Source organism: Manis javanica, chromosome 8 (genome assembly GCF_040802235.1).
Source record: "Manis javanica isolate MJ-LG chromosome 8, MJ_LKY, whole genome shotgun sequence".
NCBI lineage: Eukaryota > Metazoa > Chordata > Mammalia > Pholidota > Manidae > Manis > Manis javanica.
In genome coordinates this window covers 113283326-113309829 of record NC_133163.1, presented here as the reverse complement: position 1 = coordinate 113309829, position 26504 = coordinate 113283326, and the positions used below count along the sequence as shown (strand labels likewise).

Sequence of the window (26504 nt, the reverse complement as noted above, 5' to 3'; positions counted from 1 at the left end):
ACACTGGGTGGCTTAAACAACAGAAGTTTATTTCCTTACAGTTTTGGAGGCTATGAGGCAAGGTGCTGGCAAAGCTGGTTTCCCCTGAGGCCCCTTTCTTTGGCTTGCAGATGGCCGTGTTCTCCCCTGTGTCCTCACGAGGCGTCCCTGTGTGGGTCTGTGTCCTTATTTCCTCTTCTTAAAATGACACCGTCATAGAAATTGGGGATCAACAGAGGTGAGGCTTAGAACCTCACCCCACTGTTTTGAGAGAAATCTTCTGCATCCGTGGATGTTTTGTTGCCCTTGTCTAGCTTGGATCAATGCTTAGTCTATAGGCACAGACCTGATCATCTACATTTGCCCTCTTACAGCACTAAATTATGTTTTCTACCTTTATCTTGCATCTACCTACCACTTCAGCATTTTATTACAATAATAATAATAATAATAATAATAATAATAATAATAATAATAAGGGAGAAATGTGGGATTCACATATAAATCAAGTATAAAAATCAAACGAAAAAAAAATGACACCGTCATAGAGGATTAGGGCCCTCCTTCATGACCTCATTTTAAATTAATTACCTCTTTAAAGACCTTATCTCCAAATACAGTCACATTCTGAGCTACTAGGAATGAGGACTGCAGTATAGGAATTTTAGTGGGACACAACTCAGCCTACAAGAGGTATTCAACAAATGTTTACCTGTGATGAGCATTCAGGCTATTCCCCCACCCTTCCCCCAAGTAGAAGGACTTCAAAGAATAGATTTATATAGTCATTACATTTTTTAGATACAACCAAACTGTCAGATATGTATTTATATTTTTACCATTTTTGGATGTCTTTTAATATATCAGCTTTTAATTTTACATGTGAGGAAAATAAAGACGAGAGACAATAAATGTTTTGCCGCTATTATGTTTCCATTTGGAATGGAGGCTCAAGGGTTTTTTTTTTTTCACAATTTATTCGTTCCTTTATTTCCTGGAACCTCAATGCACACTTGCTTATCTTTTTTGTTTGTTTGTTTTTATTTTGTTACCATTAATCTATAATTACATGCAGAACATTATGTTTACTAGGCTCCCCCATTCACCATGTCCCCCCCACAATCCCCATTACTGTCATTGTCCATCAGCTTAGTAAGAAGCTGTAGAATCACTACTTGTCTTCTCTGTGTTGTATAACCGTCCCCATGCTCCCCACACATATTATTCATACTAATTGTAATGCCCCCTTTCTTTTTCCCCTGCCCTTATGAGGCTCAAGTTTCTATCATGAATTTTTTTCCCTACTGGAAATTATGCATAGAATACTTTCCCCTCTCATATTATTTATTGTCTCTTTGGCTCATAAAGGCAATATTAAACCTTCTTGGTGAACAATTTCTGCCAAACTTGCCATTGAGAGGTTTTTAATTTTTTTATTAAGGTATTATTGATATACACTCTTTTAAAGGTTTCACGTGATAAAACAATGTGGTTATTACATTCACCCATATTATCGTGTCCCCCATGTACCCCATTGCAGTCACTGCCCATCAGTGTAGTAAGATGCCACAGAGTCACTACTTGTCTTCTCTGTGCTCAGCTGTCTTCTTCATGATCCCCCCTATAGCATGTGTACCAATCATAATACCGCTCAATCCCCTTTTCCCCCATTCCCACCCACCCTTCCTCACTCCTCCCCTTGGTTACCACTAGTCCCTGCTTGGAGTCTGTAAGTCTGTTGCTGTTTTGTTCCTTCAGTTTTGCTTTGTTGTTATACCCCACAAATGAGGGAAATCATTTGGTACTTGTCATTCTCCGCCTGGCTTATTTCACTGAGCATAATGTCCTCCAGCTCCATCGATGTTGTTGCAAATGGTAGGATTTGTTTCTTTCTTATGGCTGAATAGTATTCCATTGTGTATATGTAGCACCTCTTGTTTATCCATTCATCTACTGATGGCCTCTTAGGTTGCTTCCATTTCTTGGCTATTGCAAATAGTGCTGCAGTAAACATAGGGGTGCATATGTCTTTTTGAAACTGAGAAATTATATTCTTTGGGTAAATTCCTAGGGGTGGAATTCCTGGATCAAATGGTATTTCTGTATTTAGTTTTTTGAGGAACCTCCCTATTGCTTTCCTCAGTGGTTGAACTAGCTTACATTCCCACCAGCAGTGTAGGAGGGTTCCCCTTTCTCCGCATCCTCACCAGCATTCGTTGTTCTTAGTCTTTTTGGTGCTGGCCATCCTAACTGGTGTGAGGTGATATCTCATTGTGGTTTTCGTTTGCATTTTTCCCTGATGATTAGTGATGTGGAGCATCTTTTCATATGCCTGTTGGCCACCTGAATTTCTTCTTTGGAGAAGTGTCTGTTCATATCCACCACACATTTTTTAATAGGGTTATTTTCATTTTGGGTGTTGAGGCGTGTGAGTTCTTTAGGCATTTTGGATGTTAACCCCTTGTCAGATATGTCATTTACAAATATATTCTCTCGTACTGTAGGATGCCTTTTTGTTCTGCTGATGTTGTCCTTTGCTGTACAGAAGGTTTTTAGTATGATGTAGTCCTATTTGTTCATTTTTTTTTATTTTGTCTCCCTTGCCTGGGGAGATATGTTCATGAAGAAGTCACTCATGTTTATATTCAAGAGATTTTTGCCTATGTTTTCTTCTAAGAGTTTCATGGTTTCATGACTTACATTCAGGTCTTTGATCCATTTTGAATTTACTTTTGTGTATGTGGTAAGACAGTGATCCAGTTTCATTCTCTTACATGTAGCTGTGCAGTTTTGCCAGCACCATCTGTTGAAGAGACTGTCATTTCCCCATTGTATGTCCATGGCTCCTTTATCATATATTAATTGGCCATATATGTTTGGGTTAATGTCTGGAGTCTCTATTCTGTTCCACTGGTCTGTGGCTCTGTTCTTGTGCCCGTACCAAATTGTCTTGATTACTGTGACTTTGTAGTAGATCTTGAAGTTGGGGAGCAAGATCCCCGCCACTTTATTCTTCCTTCTCAGGATTGCTCTGGCTATTTGGGGTCTTTCGTGGTTCCATATGAATTTTTGAACTATTTGTTCCAGTTCATTGAACAATGCTGTTCGTAATTTGATAGGGATTGCATCGAATCTGTATACTGATGTGGGCAGATGGCCGTTTTGACTGTATTAATTCTTCCTAGCCAGGAGCATGGGATGAGTTTCCATTTGTTAGTGACCTTTTAATTTCTCTTAAGAGTGTCTTGTAGTTTTCAGGGTATAGGTCATTCACTTCCTTGGTTAAGTTTATTCCTAGGTATTTTATTCTTTTGGTGCCATTTTGAATGGAATTGTTTTCCTGATTTCTCTTTCTATTAGTTCATTGTTAGTGTATAGGAAAGCCACAGATTTCTGTGTGTTAATTTTGTATCCTGCAACTTTGCTGTATTCCGATATCAGTTCTAGTATTTTTGGAGTGGAGTCTTTAGGGTTTTTTATGTACAATATCATGTCATCTGCAAATAGTGACAGTTTGACTTCTTCTTTACCAATCTGGATTCCTTGTGTTTCTTTGTTTTCTCTGATTGCCGTTTCTGGGACCTCCAGTACCACGTTGAATAACAGTGGGGAGAGTGGGCATCCCTGTCTTGTTCCCGATCTCAGAGGAAAAGCTTTCAGGCTCTCGCTGTTCAGTATTATGTTGGCTGTGGGTGTATCATATATGGTCTTTATTATGTTGAAGTGCCTGCCCTCTATACCCATTCTGTTGAGAGTTTTTATCATGAATGGATGTTGAATTTTGTTAAATGCTTTTTCAGCACCTATGGAGATGATCGTGTGGTTTTTGTCCTCCTTTTTGTTGATGTGGTGGATGATGTTGGTGGATTTTCACATGTTGTACCATCCTTGCATCCCTGGGATGAATCCCACTTGCTCATGGTGTGTGATCCTTTTGATGTGTTTTTGAATTCGGTTTGCTAATATTTTGTTGAGTATTTTTGCATCTACATTCATCAGGGATATGGGTCTGTAATTTTCTTTTTTGGTGGGGTCTGTGCCTGGTTTTGGTATTAGGGTAATGTCGGGTTCTTAGAATGAGTTTGGGAGTATTCCCTCCTATTCTATTTTTTTGAAAACTTTTAGGAGAATGGGAATTATATCTTCTCTGTGTGTCTGATAAAATTCTGAGGTAAATCCATCTGGCCCGCGGGTTTTGTTCTTAGGTAGTGTTTTGATTACTGTTTCAATTTCTTTGCTGATAATTGATTTGTTTAGATTTTGTGTTTCTTCCTTGGTCAGTCTTGGAAGGCTGTATTTTTCTAGGTCGTTGTCCATTTCTGTACAGCAAATAGCAACATACATCCTTTTTCTGTCTCCATGAATCTTAAATTTATTTATTTATAAAACTTAACATCAATAGCACTGTGGAGTGATATCTCTTTTTGGAATTTATTAAACTGTGGAATTCTGCACCATGGTGGGCATACGTATAAGGGCAGAGACCGTGTGAGGAAATCCTTCCACTTAGAACGCATATTCTGAAGGTATTAGGCAGATGATCATTGTAGGTAGTGACTCAGCACCTGGGGTAGGAGACTTTATCATCTGTGCTCTTGATGTTCAAACCCAGAGCTGGCCGATGACCCTGTGAAAAATGGGACAGTTTTGCTGTTACCACAGACGTGCCCCCATCTGGTTGGCACTTTGCAGGGGTACAGTATATACCTATGGTAAAGAAACAGCTTCTGAGGAGAGCCTGCATTTGCCATGGAACAGTGCCCTCCGCTGTTTCTGAGGGAGCCATTCAGCCGTAGTCAAATCATGAGGGAAGAGTGCACTGCTCAGAGACAAAGCAAGCTGCTCCTTGTTTGCAATGGTCAAGATACTGGGAGGCCAACTCCTGGCACCTGCAGCCAGTCTCCACTGTAAATATTCAGCAGGAGAATCAAGACAGCCCAGCCACAGCAGCTGACCTCCCCTACATCTGTTCCCAGGCTCTAATCCCACACTGCATGTGAATGCTCTTTTTCTATTTTTCGCTGCAAATACAGAAGAGCCTCCATTAGTTTTGCTCCTTAGCAGAAGGAATTTTTACAACAGTGATTTTAACCATTGAGGCTGACCTTTAGAATAACTTCTGCTTCTCAGTATTATAAAATTAAAGGAGGCACAGTCAATGGCTGCAGTGAAGTAGTCATGTAGAAGAGAACAGCAGTTCACTGTCGGATCAGCCTTGTTTCCTTTCTTTCTTTTTTCCTTCCTTCCTTCCTCCCTTCCCTGCTCCCCCCTCCATCATCATCATCTTTTTAATGAAACCATCTAAAGTTGCCAGAATGTCGTCTACGGGAATAATGTCACATAGAGGAAAATGGTTTTTTTGCTGACTCACTTTACATTCTGGGAACAACGGTTTTTGCTGGTTCTCTCCACTCTCTGAATTCTTATTCTCAGTTTTGTATTCTGGGTGTGACCCTGAATGATATAGTCAACGTTTACCTTTACTTTAACCAACAACAAGGGCAGTTATGGACCTCAAGATGTTATTAGGGATATGTGTCCTTCCTAATAACTTTTGAACTGTTTTCTCAGCATTATTTCACTTAGCTAGAGCAGAGAAAACATAGTGATGAACAATAAAAGATGCATGAAAGGAAAAATTTTTTTGTTTCCTTCAGTGATCTGAAATCAAAATGTGTAAGAATGCTTTTTCTTTCATAATTCTAAGTCTCCAATTCATGAGGGCAGAGGAGTGGATTTCTTGCTCTATCATGTGGCAGGACAGTGGTACATGGGAGCTGGCCATACCTTATCCTCCCCTTGTGCCAAGAACGAAATCTGGTTTAATGAAGCACCTACTAAGGCCACACCTACTGGGCAGAAACTGCCAGATTCTACAGGACCCTAGAAGGCCTCTGCCACTCAGTGTGGGAATAAGCCACGCGAGCAGTGCTGCTCTTTGAGGTGGTGGAGGGTGTTTCCATTTAGGGTGCCAGGTAAAAACTCAGTGACTTGTACGGTCACACAATGCGTATTTGCACATTACTCTAGTAATTGCCAGGAGAAAAGGATTTTGTTTTCTCTGAGGCCTGAGGTGAAGAAAGAATTTACTCATTCTTGGCAATTTACCAGACTAAGAAAGTTGCTTAATTTTTTTTTTCCATTTGGTTCCTACTGTTTGAAATATTTATCTGTGGTCCAAGCTGCCTTTAAGCCTTTCATTAAAGGATGACTTTGCTGACACATGATCAGCTGATTATGGGACAGGGATAGGCAATTGACCTCAGCCAATACAGACTCTTTGGTATTTCCTGCTGTAGCTATTGGAAAAGAGTGATTGTGCTGAAGTTGCTAATCTGGTAGTATAGGATTTAGGTTATTGGCAGAAGATTGCCACTTAAAGGAGCAATGCCCATTCAGGGAAAGGAGGGAGAGAGATGAAGCCCTGAGGACACTGGTGAAACTTCTGGATTCAGCCATGCCTGAAACCTCATATTTTTAGTTCCATAGGCAATATCTTTTTTTTAATTTTGCTGTAATTTGGAAGTTAGTTTAAGTTAAGGTCACTTGCTGCTATAGAGTTCTAATTATCAGTAGTGAGCCATCTGCATTGCAGAGGTCCAGTCTCTTACATTTTTAAGATTAACTAGAAGTATTGATGGACTCTAACTTTGTTTAGCATCGGTGACATTATTCTGAAAATGGTCTACTTTGTTTACTATTTCATACTATTTAGCTTATCCTATAGCCACTGAAATCTATTGACAGAGCTGTTTACTGGGCAAGGTTGATCTTGGAAAGGCAACATGGGAGGAAAGGTAATCCGTAGGCAAACCTCAAGGGAAAAACTGAAGAAAACATCTTCCCTCTACGAGTTCCACCATCTCCTAGTGTACACAGTCACGTACCACTTGCCTTCTTTTTCCAAGGATGTTTGGGGGTTAGTGGGGCAACAAGTCCTCTGTCCGAAGTGTGAGGGACGCAGAGAGGAAGCTCCTTAGCCTCCACAAGGTGCTCCTGCTCAGTATCCTGGGTAGTATGTCGATGAGGAGATCTGGATTTATGAAGCTTATGTGGAAAAACAGGTAGCCCAGCAGTGTGATGAAAAATAGGGTGATGAAAAAGAGAAATAGAAAAATCCTGAAAAGAGAAAGCCAAGAAACTGTTAGCCAGATGTTAGACGACCAGGAACAGAACAGTAAGTCATACCTAAATGCACACCTGGTTCCTTCTTGATATTCAGATGTCTCCCACTAAATCTTGTCTCCGTTCCCAGCAACCCCTTGTAAATGTGGTCCTTCCCTAGTGCTGGCTTGCTAGTTACTGTCTTCCATCACTGTGTTTTATTTTCTTTTAGTATTTATCATTATCTGAAATTATCTTGTGAAGTAGTCACACCGATTTATACCCCACTAGCAGAGTATACATTTCTGTGGGTCTACACCCTCTCCAACACTTACCGTCAGATTTTTAAAGTTTCACTAATCAAATGGGTGTAAAGTAATTTCTCATTATGGTCTTGATTTGTATTTCCCTGAGGAACAGTGATGCTGAATATCTGTGCATAGGTTTATTGGTCTTCTGTGTTCCTTTTGCCCATTTATCTACTAGGTTGTTTGAGCTTTTCTTACTAAATGGTAAAAATTCTTTATATGTTCTTGATATGAATCCTTTTCCATGTGTACTTTGAGTAACTTCCCTCTACTTTCTAACTCTCACTTGCTCGAAGTGTTGAAGAGCAAAAGTTAACAATTTTTAATCAAGGCTAGTTTATCAACCTTTCCTTTAGTTAGAATCAATCCTTTTTATGTCATGTTAAAAATCCATGCCCTATACCAAGGTCTGAAAGATACTTGTATCTTCATTGAGAGTTTGTAGCATTTAAAAAATATGTTCACAAATTCTTTGATACTCCTCTCATTATGAGATTTCCCTTCATTGGGATGTGGACTGGACTTAATGGCTCATTTCTAAAGAATACAATATTGTGGAAGTGACGTGACAGTGTGTGACTTCCTAGACTAGGTACTAAAGACACTACAGCTTCTTCCTTATTCTCAGGAGAAAACCAGCTGTCATATTGGGAGGCTTCACAACCAGCCCTGTGGAGACGTCCATGTGATGAGGAACTGAGAGATCTCTGCCAAAATCCAGCAAAAAAGCCAGTGTGAAATAGGTCCTGTAGCACCAGCCAAGCCTTCTAATTACTGTAACTTTGGCCAACATCTTATCTGTAGCCTCACAACAGACCCTGAGCTAGAAGTACCCAGCTAAATGACTCAAAGATTCCTGACCCACAGAAACTATGGGATGATGGATGTTTATTACTTGAAACTAGTAAGTTTTTGGGTAATTTGTTAGGTGGGAATAGATAACTCATGCTGAATTTTAAAGATTCCTTTCTTTCTTTTTGTGGACATTTAAGTCTTTAACACATTGGGCTTGCTTTTTATATATGCTGAATGTTAGTGATCTGATACCATTTTTTGTCTTATTTGGATAACGTTTGTCCCTACCATATTTTTGAACAATTCTTCCTTTCCCCTATGACATATAATTATTGTTACATATCAAAGGTCTAAATGTGCACTGTTTCTAAGCTTTTTTTTTGTTCCATTTCATTGTTCAGTTTTCCTAGTCTGGTCCCAATAGCACACTATCATAATTATTGTAGCTTCATAGTAAGTTCTGATATCTGAAATGGCATATTCCCCACCTCTTACTTTTCTTTAAAATTTCCAGGTTATCTGTGACCCTTTACTCCTCCAAATATAGTATATTTTAGAATCATTTCATTCAATTGCATGAAATATCTTTTGGGGAGTTTGATTGGAATTGAATTGACTATTTCTCCACTGGAGACAACTGATATATTTCTGGTATTAAGGCTTCCTATCCATGATCATGGTATTTCTCTTCTTTCATTCATGATACTTTTAATATTTCTTAATACATTTCTCTAAATTTCCCTATGGTGGTCTTGATTTCTTCTTTAAATGATGAATTTTTTTGCCCTTGTTGTGTTACTATGATATGCACGAGCAAACCTCCACTGTTTCCTTCCTACATTAACCTTATCCGGCTGTTCTGGGCTGCCTCCAGCCCCAGGACAAATTCATTACCACTTGCACTCAGTAGTCAGAGAGAACCCCTTCCCCACCAGTTCTCTGAAGTTTTTCTCTAGAGTTGATCTTAGAGCCCGGATCCAGGATCCATTCTAGTCAAGTATCTTAGAATTAGAATCAGAAGCCCTTTACAAACCTCCTTCCTCCTTCCTACAAATCTCCTTGAAGCTGGATACAATATTCATAAGGAGGTTGTGGGTGACATTCCCAGGGAAAATCTTAGGAATAACCAACTTTTTAATCTCTTGAGTTAACAACCAGCCTACCCGTGACTCACAGAATGGTCGAGTAAAACAAGAGGAAAGGTGTTTGTAGGTTGGTGATCTAAATTTGTACATTCTCCTCCAGATTACCAACTGAAGGCAGACAGCCCTTGGGAGTCCACATGGGCGAATCCATGCTGGGCACTGGTGTTAAAAGTATAGGTGAAGGCAGTTGTAGGATTTCTAGGAAAAATTCTACTAGTTGTTCCAGAACACTATATTTAGGGACACCAAAATATGTAGTACTTCATTTACCTTGTATGAAGGGATATCCCCCTTAAGCCAATATTCTAGACCATTGGAAATTACCTTTAAACACCAATAATTTTATGTTAATCATTTTGATGGAACTCTTTCTAAATCATGTTTTATACCACTTTGAATATATGTTTCTCTATGCCTTCTTAAACAGATTATATTGAACATAATTTGACCTTTTCTTGAAAATGGAAGGACTTCATGAATACAGATCTTTGCTGTCACAGTGATTCCTTCAGAACTAATATGCACTCAGTTGTTTGAATCTTGAGTTCTTAGGCTAACAAATATTTTTGAGCAATTATGATGTGCTGGATACTGTTAGGTGCTTTATCTCTTTTTCACGATCATTTTCTCTTTTATCTGTTATTAGGCAGCAGTATATTGCATTTAGAAGTTCTCTCCCTATGTATGTATATATTTTTCATCTCAGTGGTAAAGAGTTGACATTGTAACAAGGTTTGAGGGAGGCATGTGTCATACAATAGGGTGAAAACCCAATCACTATGCTTATGAACCCCATTTCTAATCTACTGATTCTACTGGGGATCCAGACACATCAAATGAATTCTGATTGTTAAGGGAAGAGGGAGGAAATGTGAGATTTGCCTCATGTCTTTTAGGTGATAACATTCCCATTTGTGATTACTGCTCGGCTGTTGGCTGCTAATACTGGAAAATGAGATTAGTAATTGCCTTTCGGCAAGAAGTCATAGCATTAGAACTGAGAAATGTGGTCACTGATGACACTAGTTTGTTGACTCTGTGTGTGTGTGTGTGTGTGTGTGTGTGTGTGTGTGTGTGTGTGTGTGTGTGTGTGTGTGTGAGAATGTGTGAATGTGTATACAAGGTTCTCCTTGTCGTCTGCAGGATGGCTAGTAGATCTCCCAGTGTTCAGGAAGTTTGCTCAAAGATATTTACTTGCCTTTTACAGAGCCATATTCCCTTCTTTTGGAGAGAATTGTCCTGGGAGAAGAAGAAAGGACATTGATAAATAAGCAGTTTCATCACTGTCAAGTAATATTCAGTGAGCCATTAGTTATATGTTATGTTTAGATACCATACAAATTTTTTTCATAAGCATAAACAGATGAAATTTTCAAAGACAGTGTACATACATATATATTCATATATATGTATATGTATTATTTATATATACATACACACACACGTATATATATATATATATATATATATATATATATATATATATATATATATATATATACACACAGTTACATATTTCTATATAATTTTGTATCACCTCCTTATATACTGATAGGAGTAAAGGAAGGCATAGAAACGTAACGTCTGTTGCCCAAGGTTATACAGCTACTAAGTGGTAGGGCCGGGCCTGAAGCCTGGACCTCTGGGAATCCACATTCTGGGCTCTCATAACTCTTTGCTTACCTTCAGCTCAGCCAGCAACCCTTAGAGGAATGAACAAGCTATGGACACCACAGAAATATATTCTGAGATAAGTTTTAGAATGTATAAAAATGGAAAGGTGAAGATATATCCTGAATTTCTGTGACATTTCTTTTACAAAATATTTCCTTAGTTATTTCATTTTCCTTTTAACTTCCTTGGGAGATAAAAAGATGGAGGAATTAAGATCCTATTTTAAAATTGTGTAAATAAGGCTCATAGAATTGGAATCATGAGAAACTGTGTGTTTTACACATTTGGTTCTATAGCTTGAGTCCGATGAGGTGAAGTGCCCTCTGATCAGCGGTCAGGGAGCATCTCTGTAAGGACGGCTCAGACTCAGGGCTCGGGACCATCATGGGACTCTGGTAACGCTGATGAACACGCTCTGTTTTTCCTCTGATGGGTAGTCAGATGAATACTTTGATGAACCATTGGGGGTAGATGAGGGGACATATCAGAAAGTATGCTAAGCCTCATCCTAGAGAGGGGGAGTCCAGTTAATTTCAGGGTCCAGTTAATTTTTTTGCTGAGTGGAATATGCAAGAGAGGGGCCAGAATAACTTGCTCAGGACCATTGGAGTCATGGTCACTGTGGGCATGTGTGACATATACCCGAACATCTAGATGACCCCAGGGACAATGGTGTATTATTAATGTTTGCCTTTTGGGAAAAGAAGACTTCTTTTTTTTCTGAGGTTATCAAGACCATATATTTCATGCCAAAAAATTTCTGGTGAATGTCAGTCAACCTTGCCTCTTAAACCAGTATGCATTACAAAAATAAAGTTAAATAAAAGTTTATCTTTTAGTCCTGTGAACTTGCTGCCCCAAAATGCCAAACAGGCAAAGAGCCGTGATGCTCTGCATCCAATTCTATGTCCTTCTGACCTTTACATATGTGCTGGTGACATCACGATGTTAAATATGAGTAGTCTTGGAGCTTTGTCATAAAGAAGTGATGACTTCTTATGTTAACTCATGGGGCATCTCTGATCAGATAGTGACAGATAACCCTGGTGCTTTGTGTTTTGAAAGATTCGGGACCATGTTGGGATCACCTGGAAAGAGTTCTGTGATTGCAGGAGGTGGGCGGTGTGGTATATGTGTCATATATTAGCCTCTTCTCTGTAGAGTATTATACCCTCAGTTAATGTTCCTTCTTGCTTGCATTCTGAACCTTCTGAGGTCTTAGACTAGTTTCTACGAGGATATGTCATTTACATGTTTTCTTTGTTTCAGGTTTTAGGTTGGAATGCTTTGAAATTACATCTAGTACTCATCTTAGAAAATGCACATGGGAAGATTTGTGTATGTTTCGTGGCTTATAGTGTTTTGAAAACTCTGACAGGCAGTGGCACTGAGTGAGAGGACACAGGGTGGAACACTCACCTTATTATTTTGGCTGTTGTATTTTTTTGCAGAGCTCATGCTCAAGACTTTTGATCTAGGGGGAAATGAATGAGATAGGGGTTGAATAAAGTACACTCAAATATTCATACTACATAATGATTATTTAAAAAGTTTTACATTCTAAAGCTGTGCTGTCCACTATGGAAGTCAGTGGCTACATGTACCTGTGAACATTAAAATTAATTAAAATTAAAAAAAAATCAGTTCCTCAGTCACACTACCATGTTTCAGGTACTCAGTAGGTGGCAACTGGCTACTATTGGATGGCACAAAGTTTTACTGGGCAGCTCTGTTCTAGAAACTGAGCTTAGCACTGAAGCCATACTTCAGAATTCCAAGAGCAGGTACCCTGTGGCCCTCCCAGGCCGCAATGCATACCAGGGCTGTTTATAGGCGCTATGAAGTTTGGGTCTCTTTACCTCGATCCCAAGATTCTAAAATATTTAATAAATATAAGTACTTCTTGACTAAGTTAAGATGTAACTTCTAAAAAGGGGCCAAGAAATGGGAGTGAGATTTTTTACTTTGTTTTCTCACCATTTCAATTCTAGACAAACTCAGAAAGGAGGGGCTTTTGTCTTACCATTTCTAACCTCTAATGGTCACAGTTTAGTAGTTAATATAGCGTACAGTTTGAGTTTTGTAATATGATGGCCTTCGTGTGTCTAGAGGTTAGTTTCATACCTATCTTATATGGCTTAGTCTGTATGTTTTTGGGGAAATGAGGGTGGTATTAGTTTAAAGGGCTTTTCTGTGAAAGTAGGAATGTCCTACTCATCAGAGTGCCTGACCACCAGCCCTTTTAAAATCAGATGTTCCTGCCCTTAATATAAACCTGAATAATTGAACATGTGATAGAAGCATGAAGGGAGATATGTTTCTATGGTTTTTTAAGAAGGATGGAACAAGGACCTCCTTTTTGATGTTGGTGTGGTTTAGTGGGAGTCAAACAATCGCTAACAGAAGGGAGAGAGATGTGGTGTTGGGGCTCACTCAGTCCCACGTAGGAATTGGTCAGAGGAATGTTTGCTCTGACCCAGGCTGAGCTGGAGTTACCACTAAAACCAAGGAGTTCCTTTTTTTGTCGAAACTCACACTTCTCTCTCAAGGAGCCGCATCTCTGCTTCTTCTTCTGTTTTCCTCCAAGTTTCCTGGTACTTCTTCCCAGAGAAATAAAAGAAGCCGTAGTTACTAATTAGAAGCCTTACACTTTTTCTAATCATAAGAAGCATGTGTTATTACGTGGTAACATGAATGCTTGGTCTCCTTCTAGCCCCGACACCCACCACCACTCCTGGTCACTCGCTGTACTTCCTACCTTCCCGGCAGGTCCCTGGGTATTTGGCGTCATGAAAGGAAAAGTGCTCATTATGAATTTAAGAGCACAGAGGTCAGGAGACCAGGGCTGTAACGGAATGATATTGGTGGTGGGTTGTCAGGGACCCAAAGTCTCTTTGTAATGCCACTTTGAAGAGTTAATCTTGTCCTAGAAAGTGTTCTTTGAAAAGCCTGGTTTCATATTATCCTGTCTGTACCTTACAAACCCTTTTGTGTCCCATTACCGAGAAACTGTACCTTAATGCAGAAGACCTGATCTTTGCAGAGCTGGGCCACATGTGCATAGTCTTCCATTATCTGGGAAACCAAAATTCAGTCTTAAATTTCTTTCAGGAAATTTCTCTAAGAACAAGAGTATACTTGTTTCCTCCTAAATCCCAGACCCTAAATGTAGTTTTCTAATTGTTCTAAATATGTTTTTGCTGTATATATGAACTCGTTTTTTTTTTAGGATAGATAAGCTTTATTTTGGGGGGGATTTTATTTTGGGACAGTTGGGAGAAGAATAGATACTATTTGTTGAAGATACAGATATGGAACATATCCTGTAAAAATTTTTGAAGAGAAGGAAACCTAGGAGACTGCATTCATCTTCCTTTCCTTCATCCCCTCCCCAACCCCATAATGGTTCTGGATCTGGAGCCTTATTATGTGTAACTCAGTCATTTGCAGAATGTATTGCATCGTCTAACTGAACATCAACTTTTCCTTCCTCTGGGAGAAGTAATACTGAAATTACTACCATCACCTTGGCCAGTTCCTTCTCTTGGTCGGCACAGGAAGCTTCCAGCTGTTGTAACTTAACCTACAGAAAGGGAAGGAGATGGATAACTCAAGGTGCAAGCAGGATTCCATTCTGAAATGCTGTCTCAAAGGTTACCTGACAGGTGGTTGACATGCATCAGGTATGATGTCAGATGTCTTTTTAATGGGGGAGAGTCCAACCATGCAGCGTCCTTCTGGTGAACCTGCCCTTCTACACTCCCAAGCCCTTAGCATTCATCAGGGCTCCACTCACGCTGAAACTACAATTCTTAGCTTCCTTCCTTCTTAGCTATTTCTCTTAGGGAAAACATCGATCTTGAAAAACTTCACTCTTCTTTTTCCTTTTATATGCTTACTGCTCACTCCTTTTTTGCTCCCCATATTCCCTGTTCCTTCTTTTCCTTCCTTATTTGATGAAATCCTATGCTATATTGGTCACTACGTTGGAGTGATGGGCAGAAGGCCATGAGAGTAGAAAGGGTACAGCGGTGAACAGGATTGAGAGTCAGAGTCTCTGCCTCTCAGAGCTGACATTCTAGTTGGGGACATGAACAGATAAGTCAACATGATAATGATAAATGCTATGAAAGAAATACAAACAGAGAAATGTAGTGATAGCGATGGCATGAGAGCTATCATAGCTGAAGTCCTGTCTGATGAGATGATACTGGGTTGAAATCTAAATGGTAAATATTAGCCAAATGGAGATCTGGAAGAAATACGCCCCATGCAGGGTTGCAGCAAGAGCCAAGACTGTGAAAGAGCACATATTTAGTGTGTATGTGGAAGTTATGTGGCTGGAGCATGGGGACACACCTGGGAAGGAGAAGATGAGGTGGGGAAAGGTTGACCTGGGTGAGATTATGTAGGGCCTTGTGGCTTCTAGAGTTTGGTTCCGTATTTTAATTGCAGTGAGAAGCCAGGTGTGAACTCGAAGTAGTAAGGACATAATCTGATTTGTGTTTTTAAAGAATAAGTCTTTTCTATGTGTGAAAAGTAGACTAAGGGTAAGAGCAGAAGCAGGAAGACCAAGAGGCTGATTTGGCATCCAGGCAAGGGCTGATGGTGGCTTGCAGAAGGGTAATGTAGCCGAGGAATAGATGTGCTCGGGGGATATTCCCTCGTTAGAGCAGACAAGCCTGCGTTTTTCCTTCCTTCCACTTTTAGCTCTACTGTTCCCTCTTTGATCTAGTACCATTGTTTCACATCGGAAGACTTCTAACAGTTCCTTTCCTCTTCAGTCAATTATACCCAGGGCCAGAGAGCCAGATGTGCTAAGGGCTGTATCTTGAGGACGGTGGTCTGAGACACAAAGAGGCGCAGCAGGCCTACCATTAAACTGATGAGCTGATTGCCAGGATGTAAGAACAGAAGCAAGAGATGCTATGGATTTCATAGAATTAGAGAAATCACTTGAGAATTCTACAGCGCATGTAGGCAAATGGGAGTAATCTAAAGGGTCAGTAATGCTTTAGAGTTCTTTGGAGGTGGGCTAATAGCTTCTGGGAAAATAATGGCCATTGTTGTGACAATACCTGGAACTACCTATAGTCTTCCTGCTCAGCTGAGGTGACACAGCATCACCAGACTTAAAGCCTTGCCATGGGCTCTGCTGGGCTGCTGTCAAGAAAACTTGTTTTGAGCAGAAGGAAGCCAATGCACTTAGTTATACGGCAAGGCTAGTCAAGGGGCTTCATAAGCCTTTCTAACCGGAGCCCCAAGTTTATCCTGAAGCACATGCAGGCTCCACATTTCTTCCTTTCCAGATACATTTCCTGGACAGGCATGGCCAAGCAAGCTGTTTGGGTGGCTTTGGACTTCCTGTTTTGTGTGTGTTTTTTTTGTGGCCATCAGTACTAACTTGGCTGACAGGAAATAGGGAATTCTCTATTTTTCACTTTGTATTTCTATTTTCAGTGTGTCCATATCTGCAGGGCCTCCACAGACGTAGTATGGGCTTAAGTGTGAGCTTAAGAAGCTAAAGAGAAATAAGGCAGGGGAAGATGGAATTCTACAGAAAATATCAAGTAAGAATTGTACCTGCTTTCTGAATAAAAAAATAAGTCCACCTTTTTGCATCTTTGATCAGATGGATTGTGGTTGTGCCCAGGTTTTTATCTTTGGAACACAATTAGAGAAATGCTAAGCAATGTATGATGATGCACTCAGCAGGTAGAGGTCACTAAATATTAGGGTGATAAATTGAATGAATCCTTTTCTGGATGGGAGTCAGTGATAGAGTGTGTAAATTACCTAGCACACAGTAGATTTGACAAATCCTAGCTCTGCTCTATGAATTCATACATTTGCCTCAGCTAGACTTTTAAATAATCACGTTAAATATGTGACATTTCAAGGTTTTACTCTTCAAAAAAAGGAGAGTTAAAAATGCACAATTTCATTCAGTTTTTCAAACTGAGGCTGGAAGGGGCTGATTAAATTGCCCAACTTCATATACCTCACTAAGTGCTGGGACCAGGATATAAACTAGGGACTTCAGTGTGATATATGCATTGTGCAATTGTGTTCTGCTCTTCCTAAAGGAAGAGAAACAAAATATATGGCTTCAGAGTGAAATTCCTTACCAAGGGCAGAAAAGAATTCAGTACTCAGTAGTCTAGGCTTAAGTCTGACATGGGCTAAAACTACAAAGAATTTATCCCAGTTTTGATAGTTGTTTCCACCTAAAAGCTTGCTTCCTGGTTATGTAACCCAAACCCACTCAAGATTGCTTTTTCGTTTACCTTTGAGTCTTCTAGTGGTCCCTTTAGATGGCCTTGTTCACACTTGGTTTCCTTTTGCGATTTCCTTGTAAGCTATGATTTTAAATAAATACATATTTCAAATAAAAATACATCAAATAAAAAATTCTAGAAGACAAGCACACTGTTTGGTGTGTAGAAACAATAACATGGCCTTGGTAAAGCTGCCAGGAGATTGTCCCTTAATGGATACTTGGTGCCCTTGGAAACATCTTTATTCTACCTCCGTCTTCTTCTCACTAGTGTCGGCCACCAAAGCTAGGGTCTGCACAAGCAGGAGGACTTCCCTGAACCCTGTGCCATTCCAGGCTACAGAGGGCTGCAGGCGGGGGTCAGAAAGTAGGGCGATCATAGGAAACCCGCTGTATTTTGAGCAGCAGTTGAGGTAGAGTGAATGCCTGGATAAGGAAAGGGGAAGCCCTTGGGATTTAAGTATTTTAAAAGGTCTGTTGAAAATAAAATTAACCTTTCACCTTCCGACAAAGTGTCAGTGGATTCCATTTTCTTGTGATAGAATGAAAAACCCATGGGATCACCAAATAGCCCAAATGTCGCACCCACTGCCTTCACCTCATGCTTGCAGGGGAAGTCCATGGCATTCAGGTACGAGGCTCAGCCTCAGGACAGTGGGGCAGGGGTAGAACCCGCCCCCCAGCACAAACTTTTCTGACACGTGGGATCCTCTATGATCATTTTCCCTCCCTTGTGTCTTTGACAGCTGGAGCCGCTGCGGGGAACGTGGGGAAAACTAGAGCCCCAACCCACCTTTTTTTGAAGGTCTCTTATACCGTGCACCAGAGTCTCATTTTTCCTTTCCTGTTGAGAGAAAGAAGCAGAGCATAGGTGCGGAGCTCCCTGCTGCCACCCACCTTTATTCAGCTGATTGTTCTCCTTTTCACCAGGTGCTGTTTCCCTGCAGTAACTCTACCTCACTGCTACTGTCAGGTAGAGGACCTGTGGTTTGATTTCCACATATGTATGTGTATACCAACTCACCAGGATAGACATGCCCACATGCAGGGCTTCCCAATATTGAATATTACCAAAGATACTGTGCCACTGACACATATTTTACCATGACTTTTGACTATTCTTTGCATGTAAAAAAGAGACGACTAGCTTATCTGATGACTAATGAGAGACAAGCTGAGGAATAAAACCTATCAGATGGTTCTTCCCAGCTCCTTGCTTACAAGTCTGGCGATTTCTTCTTCCCGGTCTTGCAAAGTTCTTTCCCTTTCCACGGTGGTACTGTTCTCCTTCTCCCACTCATCATCTTTCAGGTCTTGAGTCTGAGTGATCTCACTTTCCAGCCTGAATGACACAAGCACATAGTGTGAGGAACAGACAGCTTCAGAACTGGAAAAACACATCTATCAGTTTTAAGGGTTCCTTCAGGGTCAGTAAATATGGCTCTCAAGTTGGAAGCCCATTTTTCCTGGGTCCTTACCATCATAATCACTTCAAAGGCAGGAAAAAAAATCACTTCAACGTTTGACCTGAGTCCTACGTCAAACACCCTAGTGTTCTTTCAGCTCAGGTGAATATCATCCAGTCTTTTAAGAATCTCTTTGAAACTTGCTGTAATTCCGGGTTTGAGCCACAGAAAATGCCAAAGAATGAAGAAGGAACTGCTACATAAGATAGAGGTGTCTAGAGCAAGTGGGAAAATTCAGGTTTGTCTCTTCTCCTCTATCCCATCCCTTGGATTGGGAACTTCCCTCAAGAAAACCCAGCACTCACCTCTGTATTTCTTCTTCTTTCTTGTGGATTTGGAGAAGAAGTTCCTGATTTGCCTCATCTGTGATTTGCAGGTCTCTTTCAAGGTCTGTGTTCAGACTTTCTAGGTTCCTATTTGACTGGGTCAGTCTTAAGATCTCCAACTCCTCTGACCTATAGATTCAGCCCACGAAAGGAACAAGGGCCAGTTATCTCAGGGTCAGGGATCTTTGGGCCAGAAGGGATATCTAGGAGACCTGTGATTCAGCAACCTGGCTGTTTCTGGGAGCACACCTTTCCTTTTTCATAGGAAATTGTATTTCTTAATCATGCCCTTACAGTTTGTTTCAGTAATTCTGAACTCCGTGAGCAAGAGGATTTTCCCAGGCTTTCTTGATCAAAGTGCTCAGTGTAATAGTGCACCTCCTCCCTGGTTCCAGGAGAAGATTGTTTCCTTAATAGCCTCTTGTGTTGGAGAGAATGGTTTCTCAGGAAAATGGTGCACAAAATCTGCTCACGAAATACACTTCCATTGAGTATTTTCATCCAGGCACCTGGCACATCACTTAGAGTTGGTTCCTGCCTTATGCCGCAAGAGCTCTCCACGAGCAGATGGGGCTTCTGTTTCTCCCTCCCTCCTCCCATCTCAAAACTTCTCCATTGTCTGCTACAAAGCTTGAGAATCTACCATGGGAGTCACTCCACTGAGTACACACAGATATGATCCAGGCATTCACTTTCAAGAATACAAACATCTTTTTTGAAGTAAATTTGATTGTAATAATGGTAATACCTCAGTGGTTTAGAAAGGGTACCTGGCAAATGGGAAGCTCTCAGTAACTTTTTTTTGTTGTTGTGTGTCAGTTAATTGCTTTCTCTTTGAAACTATAAACTGGGGATAAAGTGTGAGGGAGAGGTCTTTTGTTTTGAGTGGGAATGAGGAATGATTTTGGCAAAGTAAGTCCTTCCTTGGAAGGGCTGATTGGATGCAGGATTTATAACAGTTGTCACTTCAGGAGGACATGGAGTGCTTGGGGTGGTGTCAGCAGGGGGTTGGATAGACAGGAGCGTAGGAGGGAGTGGGGGGGGGGGGGGGTGGGGGGAGATGAGGGAAGTCATGCAGCGCAGACCTGCTTCACACCTTGGTCCTTGGATGTGGCTTTGCATAATCGTGATACTTACTCGTGATCTAGCTGATCCTCCTCGGGTTCTTCCATTGTAGATTCCCTAAAATACCAGCAGAGATGATCGGATGAATTGGGGAAATGTGCCCATTTATGAAACACAGAGTAACTAGCCAAGAGTCCCTAAGTATATGGACAAAATTAAGTCAACTGATTTCCTCCCTCCAACCCCCCAGGTTTTGGCCATGACAAAACCCAGCCCTTTGATTCTTCTGTCCCTCATCTGACTGTAACTCAGATAAGGATACAGTGAGGATACAGGGATAATGCTGGAAAATTCAGTGTGTGTCCTTCTAGTGGGTACATGCGGAGATGGTTCTCTAGAACAAGAACCCTTTCAAACTATGCTCCAGGTAATTAGAATCAATAAAGGTCATCCCTTCGTCTTAAGTCCCTTTTTGCTCCGTGGCCAGTTGCTTTCCTTAAGGCCCCCTGGGCATGAGTGTAGGTGCATGACCGCCCTGAAAAGTGATCTTTCTGGCCTCTAGCCAGGACTCTGTAAGGATCATCAGATATTAAGATCTTTAGTATTAAATAGGGCTCAGAAAAACCAAGCAGAAGTAGATAATTTGGTTCATTCTGTACCTTAGTTCCCTTTTTATCTCCAAGTCTTCAATAAACTCTGTCCCCCTTCTGTAAATGGCTTCCTGATTCTACCTTAGTCGCTCAGCTTCTGAAGTCTAGTCCTTCCCCACTGGAACCAACCAGTAGAGTGTCAGACCCTTCCAAAGGGTCAGGACTCTGCTATTGACATAGGATGGGTGGGGCAGCATGTCACAGTGGAGTGGGTCACAATGGTCATTCATGCAGAGTTCCAAGGCTATGTGGGTATATGAGGAGATGGTTCTCTAGAACAAGAGCCCTTTCAAACTTTGCTCCAGGTAATTAGAATCAATAAAGGTCATCCCTTCGTCTTAAGTCCCTTTTTTCTCCGTGCCCAGCTGCTTTCCTTAAGGCCACCTGGGCATGAGTGTAGGTGCATGACCGCCCTGAAAAGTAATTTTTCTGACCTCTAGCCGGGACTCTGTAAGGATCTTCAGATTTTAAGATCTTTAGTATTAAATAGGACTCAGACAAACCAAGCAGAAGTAGATAATTTGGTTCATTCTGTACCTTAGATTCCTTTTTTCCTCCAATTCTTCAGTAAACTCTGTCCCCCTTCTGTAAATGGCTTCCTGATTCTACCTTAGTCGCTCAGCTTCTGAAGTCTAATCCTTCCCCACTGGAACCAACCAGTAGAGTGTCAGACCCTTCCAAAGGGTCAGGACTCTGCTACTGACATAGGATGGGTGGGGCAGCATGTCACAGTGGGGTGGGTGACAGCCGGGGGTTGGATAGACGGGTGTGTAGGAGGAAGGGAGGGGGGGAGATGAGGGAAGTCATGCAGAGCAGACCTGCTTCACACTTGGTCCTTGGATGTGGCTTTGCATAATCGTGATACTTACTCGTGATCTAGCTGATCCTCCTCGGTTCTTCCAATGTAGATTCCCTGAAATACCAGCAGAGATGCATTGGATGCATTGGGGAAATGTGTCCATTTGTGAAACACAGAGTAACTAGCCAGGAGTCCCAGAGTATAGGGACAAAATTAAGTCAACTGATTTCCTCCCTCCAACCCCCCAGGTTTTGGCCATGACAAAACCCAGCCCTTTGATTCTTCTGTCCCTGATCTGACTGTACCTCAGGTAAGGATACAGTGAGGATACAGGGATAATGCTGGAAAATTCAATGTGTGTCCTTCTAGTGGGTACATGCGGAGATGGTTCTCTAGAACAAGAACCCTTTCAAACTTTGCTCCAGGTAATTAGAATCAATAAAGGTCATCCCTTCCTCTGAAGTCCCTTTTTGCTCCGTGCCCAGCTGCTTTCCTTAAGGCCCCCTGGGCATGAGTGTAGGTGCATGACCGCCCTGAAAAGTAATTTTTCTGACCTCTAGCCGGGACTCTGTAAGGATCTTCAGATTTTAAGATCTTTAGTATTAAATGGGGCTCAGAAAAACCAAGCAGAAGTAGATAATTTGGTTCATTCTGTACCTTAGATTCCTTTTTTTATCCAATTCTTCAGTAAACTCTGTCCCCCTTCTGTAAATGGCTTCCTGATTCTACCTTAGTCGCTCAGCTTCTGAAGTCTAGTCCTTCCCCACTGGAACCAACCAGTAGAGTGTCAGAACCTTCCAAAGGGTCAGGACTCTGCTACTGACATAGGATGGGTGGGGCAACATGTCACAGTGGGGTGGGTGACAATGGTCATTCATGCAGAGTTCCAAGGCTAGATGGATGGCCGAGTTTGGTGGTAGTCAGTTCAGTGGTTGTGATTCCTGGGTAGTATGAAGGGGTAGTCCCTGTGTTTTATTTTTCTCGCAGATTGAGCTTCCTCTCTGCCCGAGTGTGGCTATGGGAACCTGGGTCCTAAGGCATCAGTCTGATCCCATAACCGCTCATTCATCTGACACACACTGAAACATCAGAAGAGCGCTTATGGATGCCAGGCACTGTTCTAAGCATGAGGGAGACAGAGTGAACAGAACAGCCCAAACACCTGCCATCACGGAGTTTACATTACAGGGTGTGCATGTGAGGACGGAAGGGGTAGCACAACGCAATAAATGAGTACATTTATTTTATTTGGTATGATAAAAAAGAAGAATGCTATGAAGAAACATAGGTGAAGGGGGTGAGAGAAATTCAGTGAGTCCTGTTTACGTGGGAAGGAATTGAAGTTTTAAATAGGGTGGTGCAGAGAACGCACTGAGCATTGCCAGACCCAGAAGTGTGGTGTAGATGTGTCAAGAGGCCTAATCAATGGGAAGGAAACCTTAGGTTGTGCTGAGGTGAACACAGAATCCTCAGGCCTCACGGCCAAGGGCAGTAGCAGACAAGGCCCATGGCCACCAGAAGCATGGACCAGCACGCAGCCGAAGGGCCAGCAGGCCCAGGGCACCAGGAGGAGGCGTGAGGACGCAAAGCTCCTCCTTTGCTGCTTTGAGGATACGTAGCTTTTCCTGCAGCTGCCACTATTCTGGGGAAAAAGAGAACTCTGGAGAGGGAGAATCTGTCCAAAATACTGAGAAATTGCCCATAGAGATTTTTAACTGGGAAAAGTCCATGATATCTCGAGTTGGCCCCATTGTATTTTCTGCCAACTGCAGTCAGAGCAGGGAGAGGGGAAGATAAAATCAATTGCACTATGTAAAGAATGTGTTCCTGCATACATGAGTCTGTACACTTTGGCCACCTTCTGTACAATTTGTATCTTTTCGCATAAGTCAAGGAAACCTGGGAAGTTTTGAATCTCTACTTCAGGACTGTATTGAGTTGATCTGTGGATCAGAGTGACTTCTTAACATACTGTAGTTTCTAACAAACTATTTGTACAATTAACGGCCTCTGATGACCCCCATTACCGTCTCCCTTTATAAAGCCGTACACAGAAGAGTAATTTAGTAACAATTCAGGCCAATGGCCTCTCCCAGGATTTAATGGTAGGGAGAGTTCACCAGCTGGTTATATAGCTTTTCCAGGAAATGCCCTACACCATGGTTATCGTAGCTACTAATGGATTGGATAGGGACTTTCACTGGGATAAAAATAAAGCTCTGTCTCCTTTCTGGGGAGCTTTTCTCCTGGAGGGGCTACCAAGGCAAACCTGTTGGGTCCGCAGAACCCCAAAGCTTGGGACCTTGTGTGGGACGAGGACAAGAGACTGCTATTAGTGAGAATTGCTAAATCAAGGTAGAAACAGGGCCTTGGGGGCAAATGAAGGTCCTTGATGTAAGCACTGCTGCTATTGGAGAGGTGGCTTGATTAACACCCAGTGCAGCATTAGAGCAGCTGTTTTCACCTTGTAACATTTTCAAGCCGTGCTGGGCCCTGTGCAGAAGAGTCACTGAGACACATCAGACTGTGCTGCTGCATTGTGGCTGCGAACTCCGGCCTTGGCATGGCAGTCTGTTGTGAAAACATCCCCTCGTCTTCCAGGCTGGGCACTCAGTATCTGTTTGCCTGGCCCTCTCCCTGCTGCTGTGAGGGGGGCAGGCCAGGTGCCCAAGCCCTGGGCACGGCTGCCTGGGCCCAGGCCCTTCCTGCTGACTCACCTGTCGTTTCACTTCCGCAGATTCTGCTTGTGTATGTTTCTAGATGAGCCTGGTTTTGAGGCTTATAACTGCGCAAGACTCTAGAACGTCATTGTAGATCATTGTTTTTTGAATACAGAATCAAATACATGATTTTCCTTATGTCCTTACTTATTTTTAGTTACTATTTTTGTGCAATCTTTAGGCTCATAAAACCTCTTTGAATTCCCTTTTAAAATACTCAGAATAGCTTTCTCAAAAGCAGAAATTTGAAGTGGACTGAAATGTTAAGAAAAATAAGGAATGTACCATTAGTTCCTTCTGCCATTATTTAATAGCCAATAAACAACTATGGTAGTTTGAACTGGCAAAATGTGTATGTATTTTCTTTTATAATTCATTGTATTGCTGTTATAATAGCATAAATTATTTAAAAAATGAAAACTCATCAAGGATCTAATCTCAGCAAAACCCTATATTTTTACGTTTTCTTCTATTTTTCCTATTGACAAACCATCTTTTGTAGTTATCATAGAATAGATAATACTGTTGTTTGCCTTCTCACTTAATATTTTTCATAAACATTTTCCAGGTTTTTACATGCCATATATCATTTCAATCAGCACACGAAATTCTGCTAAGTTGATAATCTTCATAATTTGCCCCTCCACACCCTTCTCACCTGTTTGTCTGTGTACATACCTGTCTCCCCTGGAGTGCCAGGAGAGTGCCCTGTGTTAATGTTCTAAGGCTGCTGTAACAAAGTGCTGCACACTGGGTGGCTTAAACAACAGAAGTTTATTTCCTTACAGTTTTGGAGGCTATGAGGCAAGGTGCTGGCAAAGCTGGTTTCCCCTGAGGCCCCTTTCCTTGGCTTGCAGATGGCCGTGTTCTCCCCTGTGTCCTCACGAGGCGTCCCCGTGTGGGTCTGTGTCCTTATTTCCTCTTCTTAAAATGACACCGTCATAGACATTGGGGATCAACAGAGGTGAGGCTTAGAACCTCACCCCACTGTTTTGAGAGAAATCTTCTGCATCCGTGGATGTTTTGTTGCCCTTGTCTAGCTTGGATCAATGCTTAGTCTATAGGCACAGACCTGATCATCTACATTTGCCCTCTTACAGCACTAAATTATGTTTTCTACCTTTATCTTGCATCTACCTACCACTTCAGCATTTTATTAAAATAATAATAATAATAATAATAATAATAATAATAATAATAAGGGAGAAATGTGGGATTCACATATAAATCAAGTATAAAAATCAAACGAAAAAAAAATGACACCGTCATAGAGGATTAGGGCCCTCCTTCATGACCTCATTTTAAATTAATTACCTCTTTAAAGACCTTATCTCCAAATACAGTCACATTCTGAGGTACTAGGAATGAGGACTGCAGTATAGGAATTTTAGTGGGACACAACTCAGCCTACAAGAGGTATTCAACAAATGTTTACCTGTGATGAGCATTCAGGCTATTCCCCCACCCTTCCCCCAAGTAGAAGGACTTCAAAGAATAGATTTATATAGTCATTACATTTTTTAGATACAACCAAACTGTCAGATATGTATTTATATTTTTACCATTTTTGGATGTCTTTTAATATATCAGCTTTTAATTTTACATGTGAGGAAAATAAAGACGAGAGACAATAAATGTTTTGCCGCTATTATGTTTCCATTTGGAATGGAGGCTCAAGGTTTTTTTTTTTTCACAATTTATTCGTTCCTTTATTTCCTGGAACCTCAATGCACACTTGCTTATCTTTTTTGTTTGTTTGTTTTTATTTTGTTACCATTAATCTATAATTACATGCAGAACATTATGTTTACTAGGCTCCCCCATTCACCATGTCCCCCCCACAATCCCCATTACTGTCCTTGTCCATCAGCTTAGTAAGAAGCTGTAGAATCACTACTTGTCTTCTCTGTGTTGTATAGCCGTCCCCATGCTCCCCACACATATTATTCATACTAATTGTAATGCCCCCTTTCTTTTTCCCCTGCCCTTATAAGGCTCAAGTTTCTATCATGAATTTTTTTCCCTACTGGAAATTATGCATAGAATACTTTCCCCTCTCATATTATTTATTGTCTCTTTGGCTCATAAAGGCAATATTAAACCTTCTTGGTGAACAATTTCTGCCAAACTTGCCATTGAGAGGTTTTTAATTTTTTTATTAAGGTATTATTGATATACACTCTTTTAAAGGTTTCA

At 41.2% G+C, this 26504-nt stretch overlaps 2 protein-coding genes and 1 pseudogene across 5 annotated transcripts in view; 1 reads left to right on the top strand and 2 right to left on the bottom strand.

The window, feature by feature from the left end:
- The window catches only part of CSNK1G1 (casein kinase 1 gamma 1), a 304324-nt gene that overhangs the window by 132204 nt on the left and 145616 nt on the right, over positions 1-26504 (top strand). The gene's annotated exons all lie outside the window — the stretch shown is intronic.
- LOC140850661 (transmembrane and coiled-coil domain-containing protein 5A-like) lies at positions 1168-20246 on the bottom strand. The gene is made up of 11 exons (XM_073241714.1): positions 20212-20246; positions 19054-19206; positions 18504-18624; positions 18076-18126; positions 17293-17364; positions 14532-14588; positions 14021-14080; positions 13541-13605; positions 12425-12479; positions 10530-10570; positions 1168-7098 (listed from the first exon to the last, which is right to left on the bottom strand). Exons 1-11 carry the CDS (start codon positions 20244-20246, stop codon positions 6900-6902), a joined length of 909 nt encoding a protein of 302 aa, XP_073097815.1. The 3' UTR covers positions 1168-6899.
- On the bottom strand, positions 10030-10142 carry LOC140843309 (small nucleolar RNA U13; annotated as a pseudogene).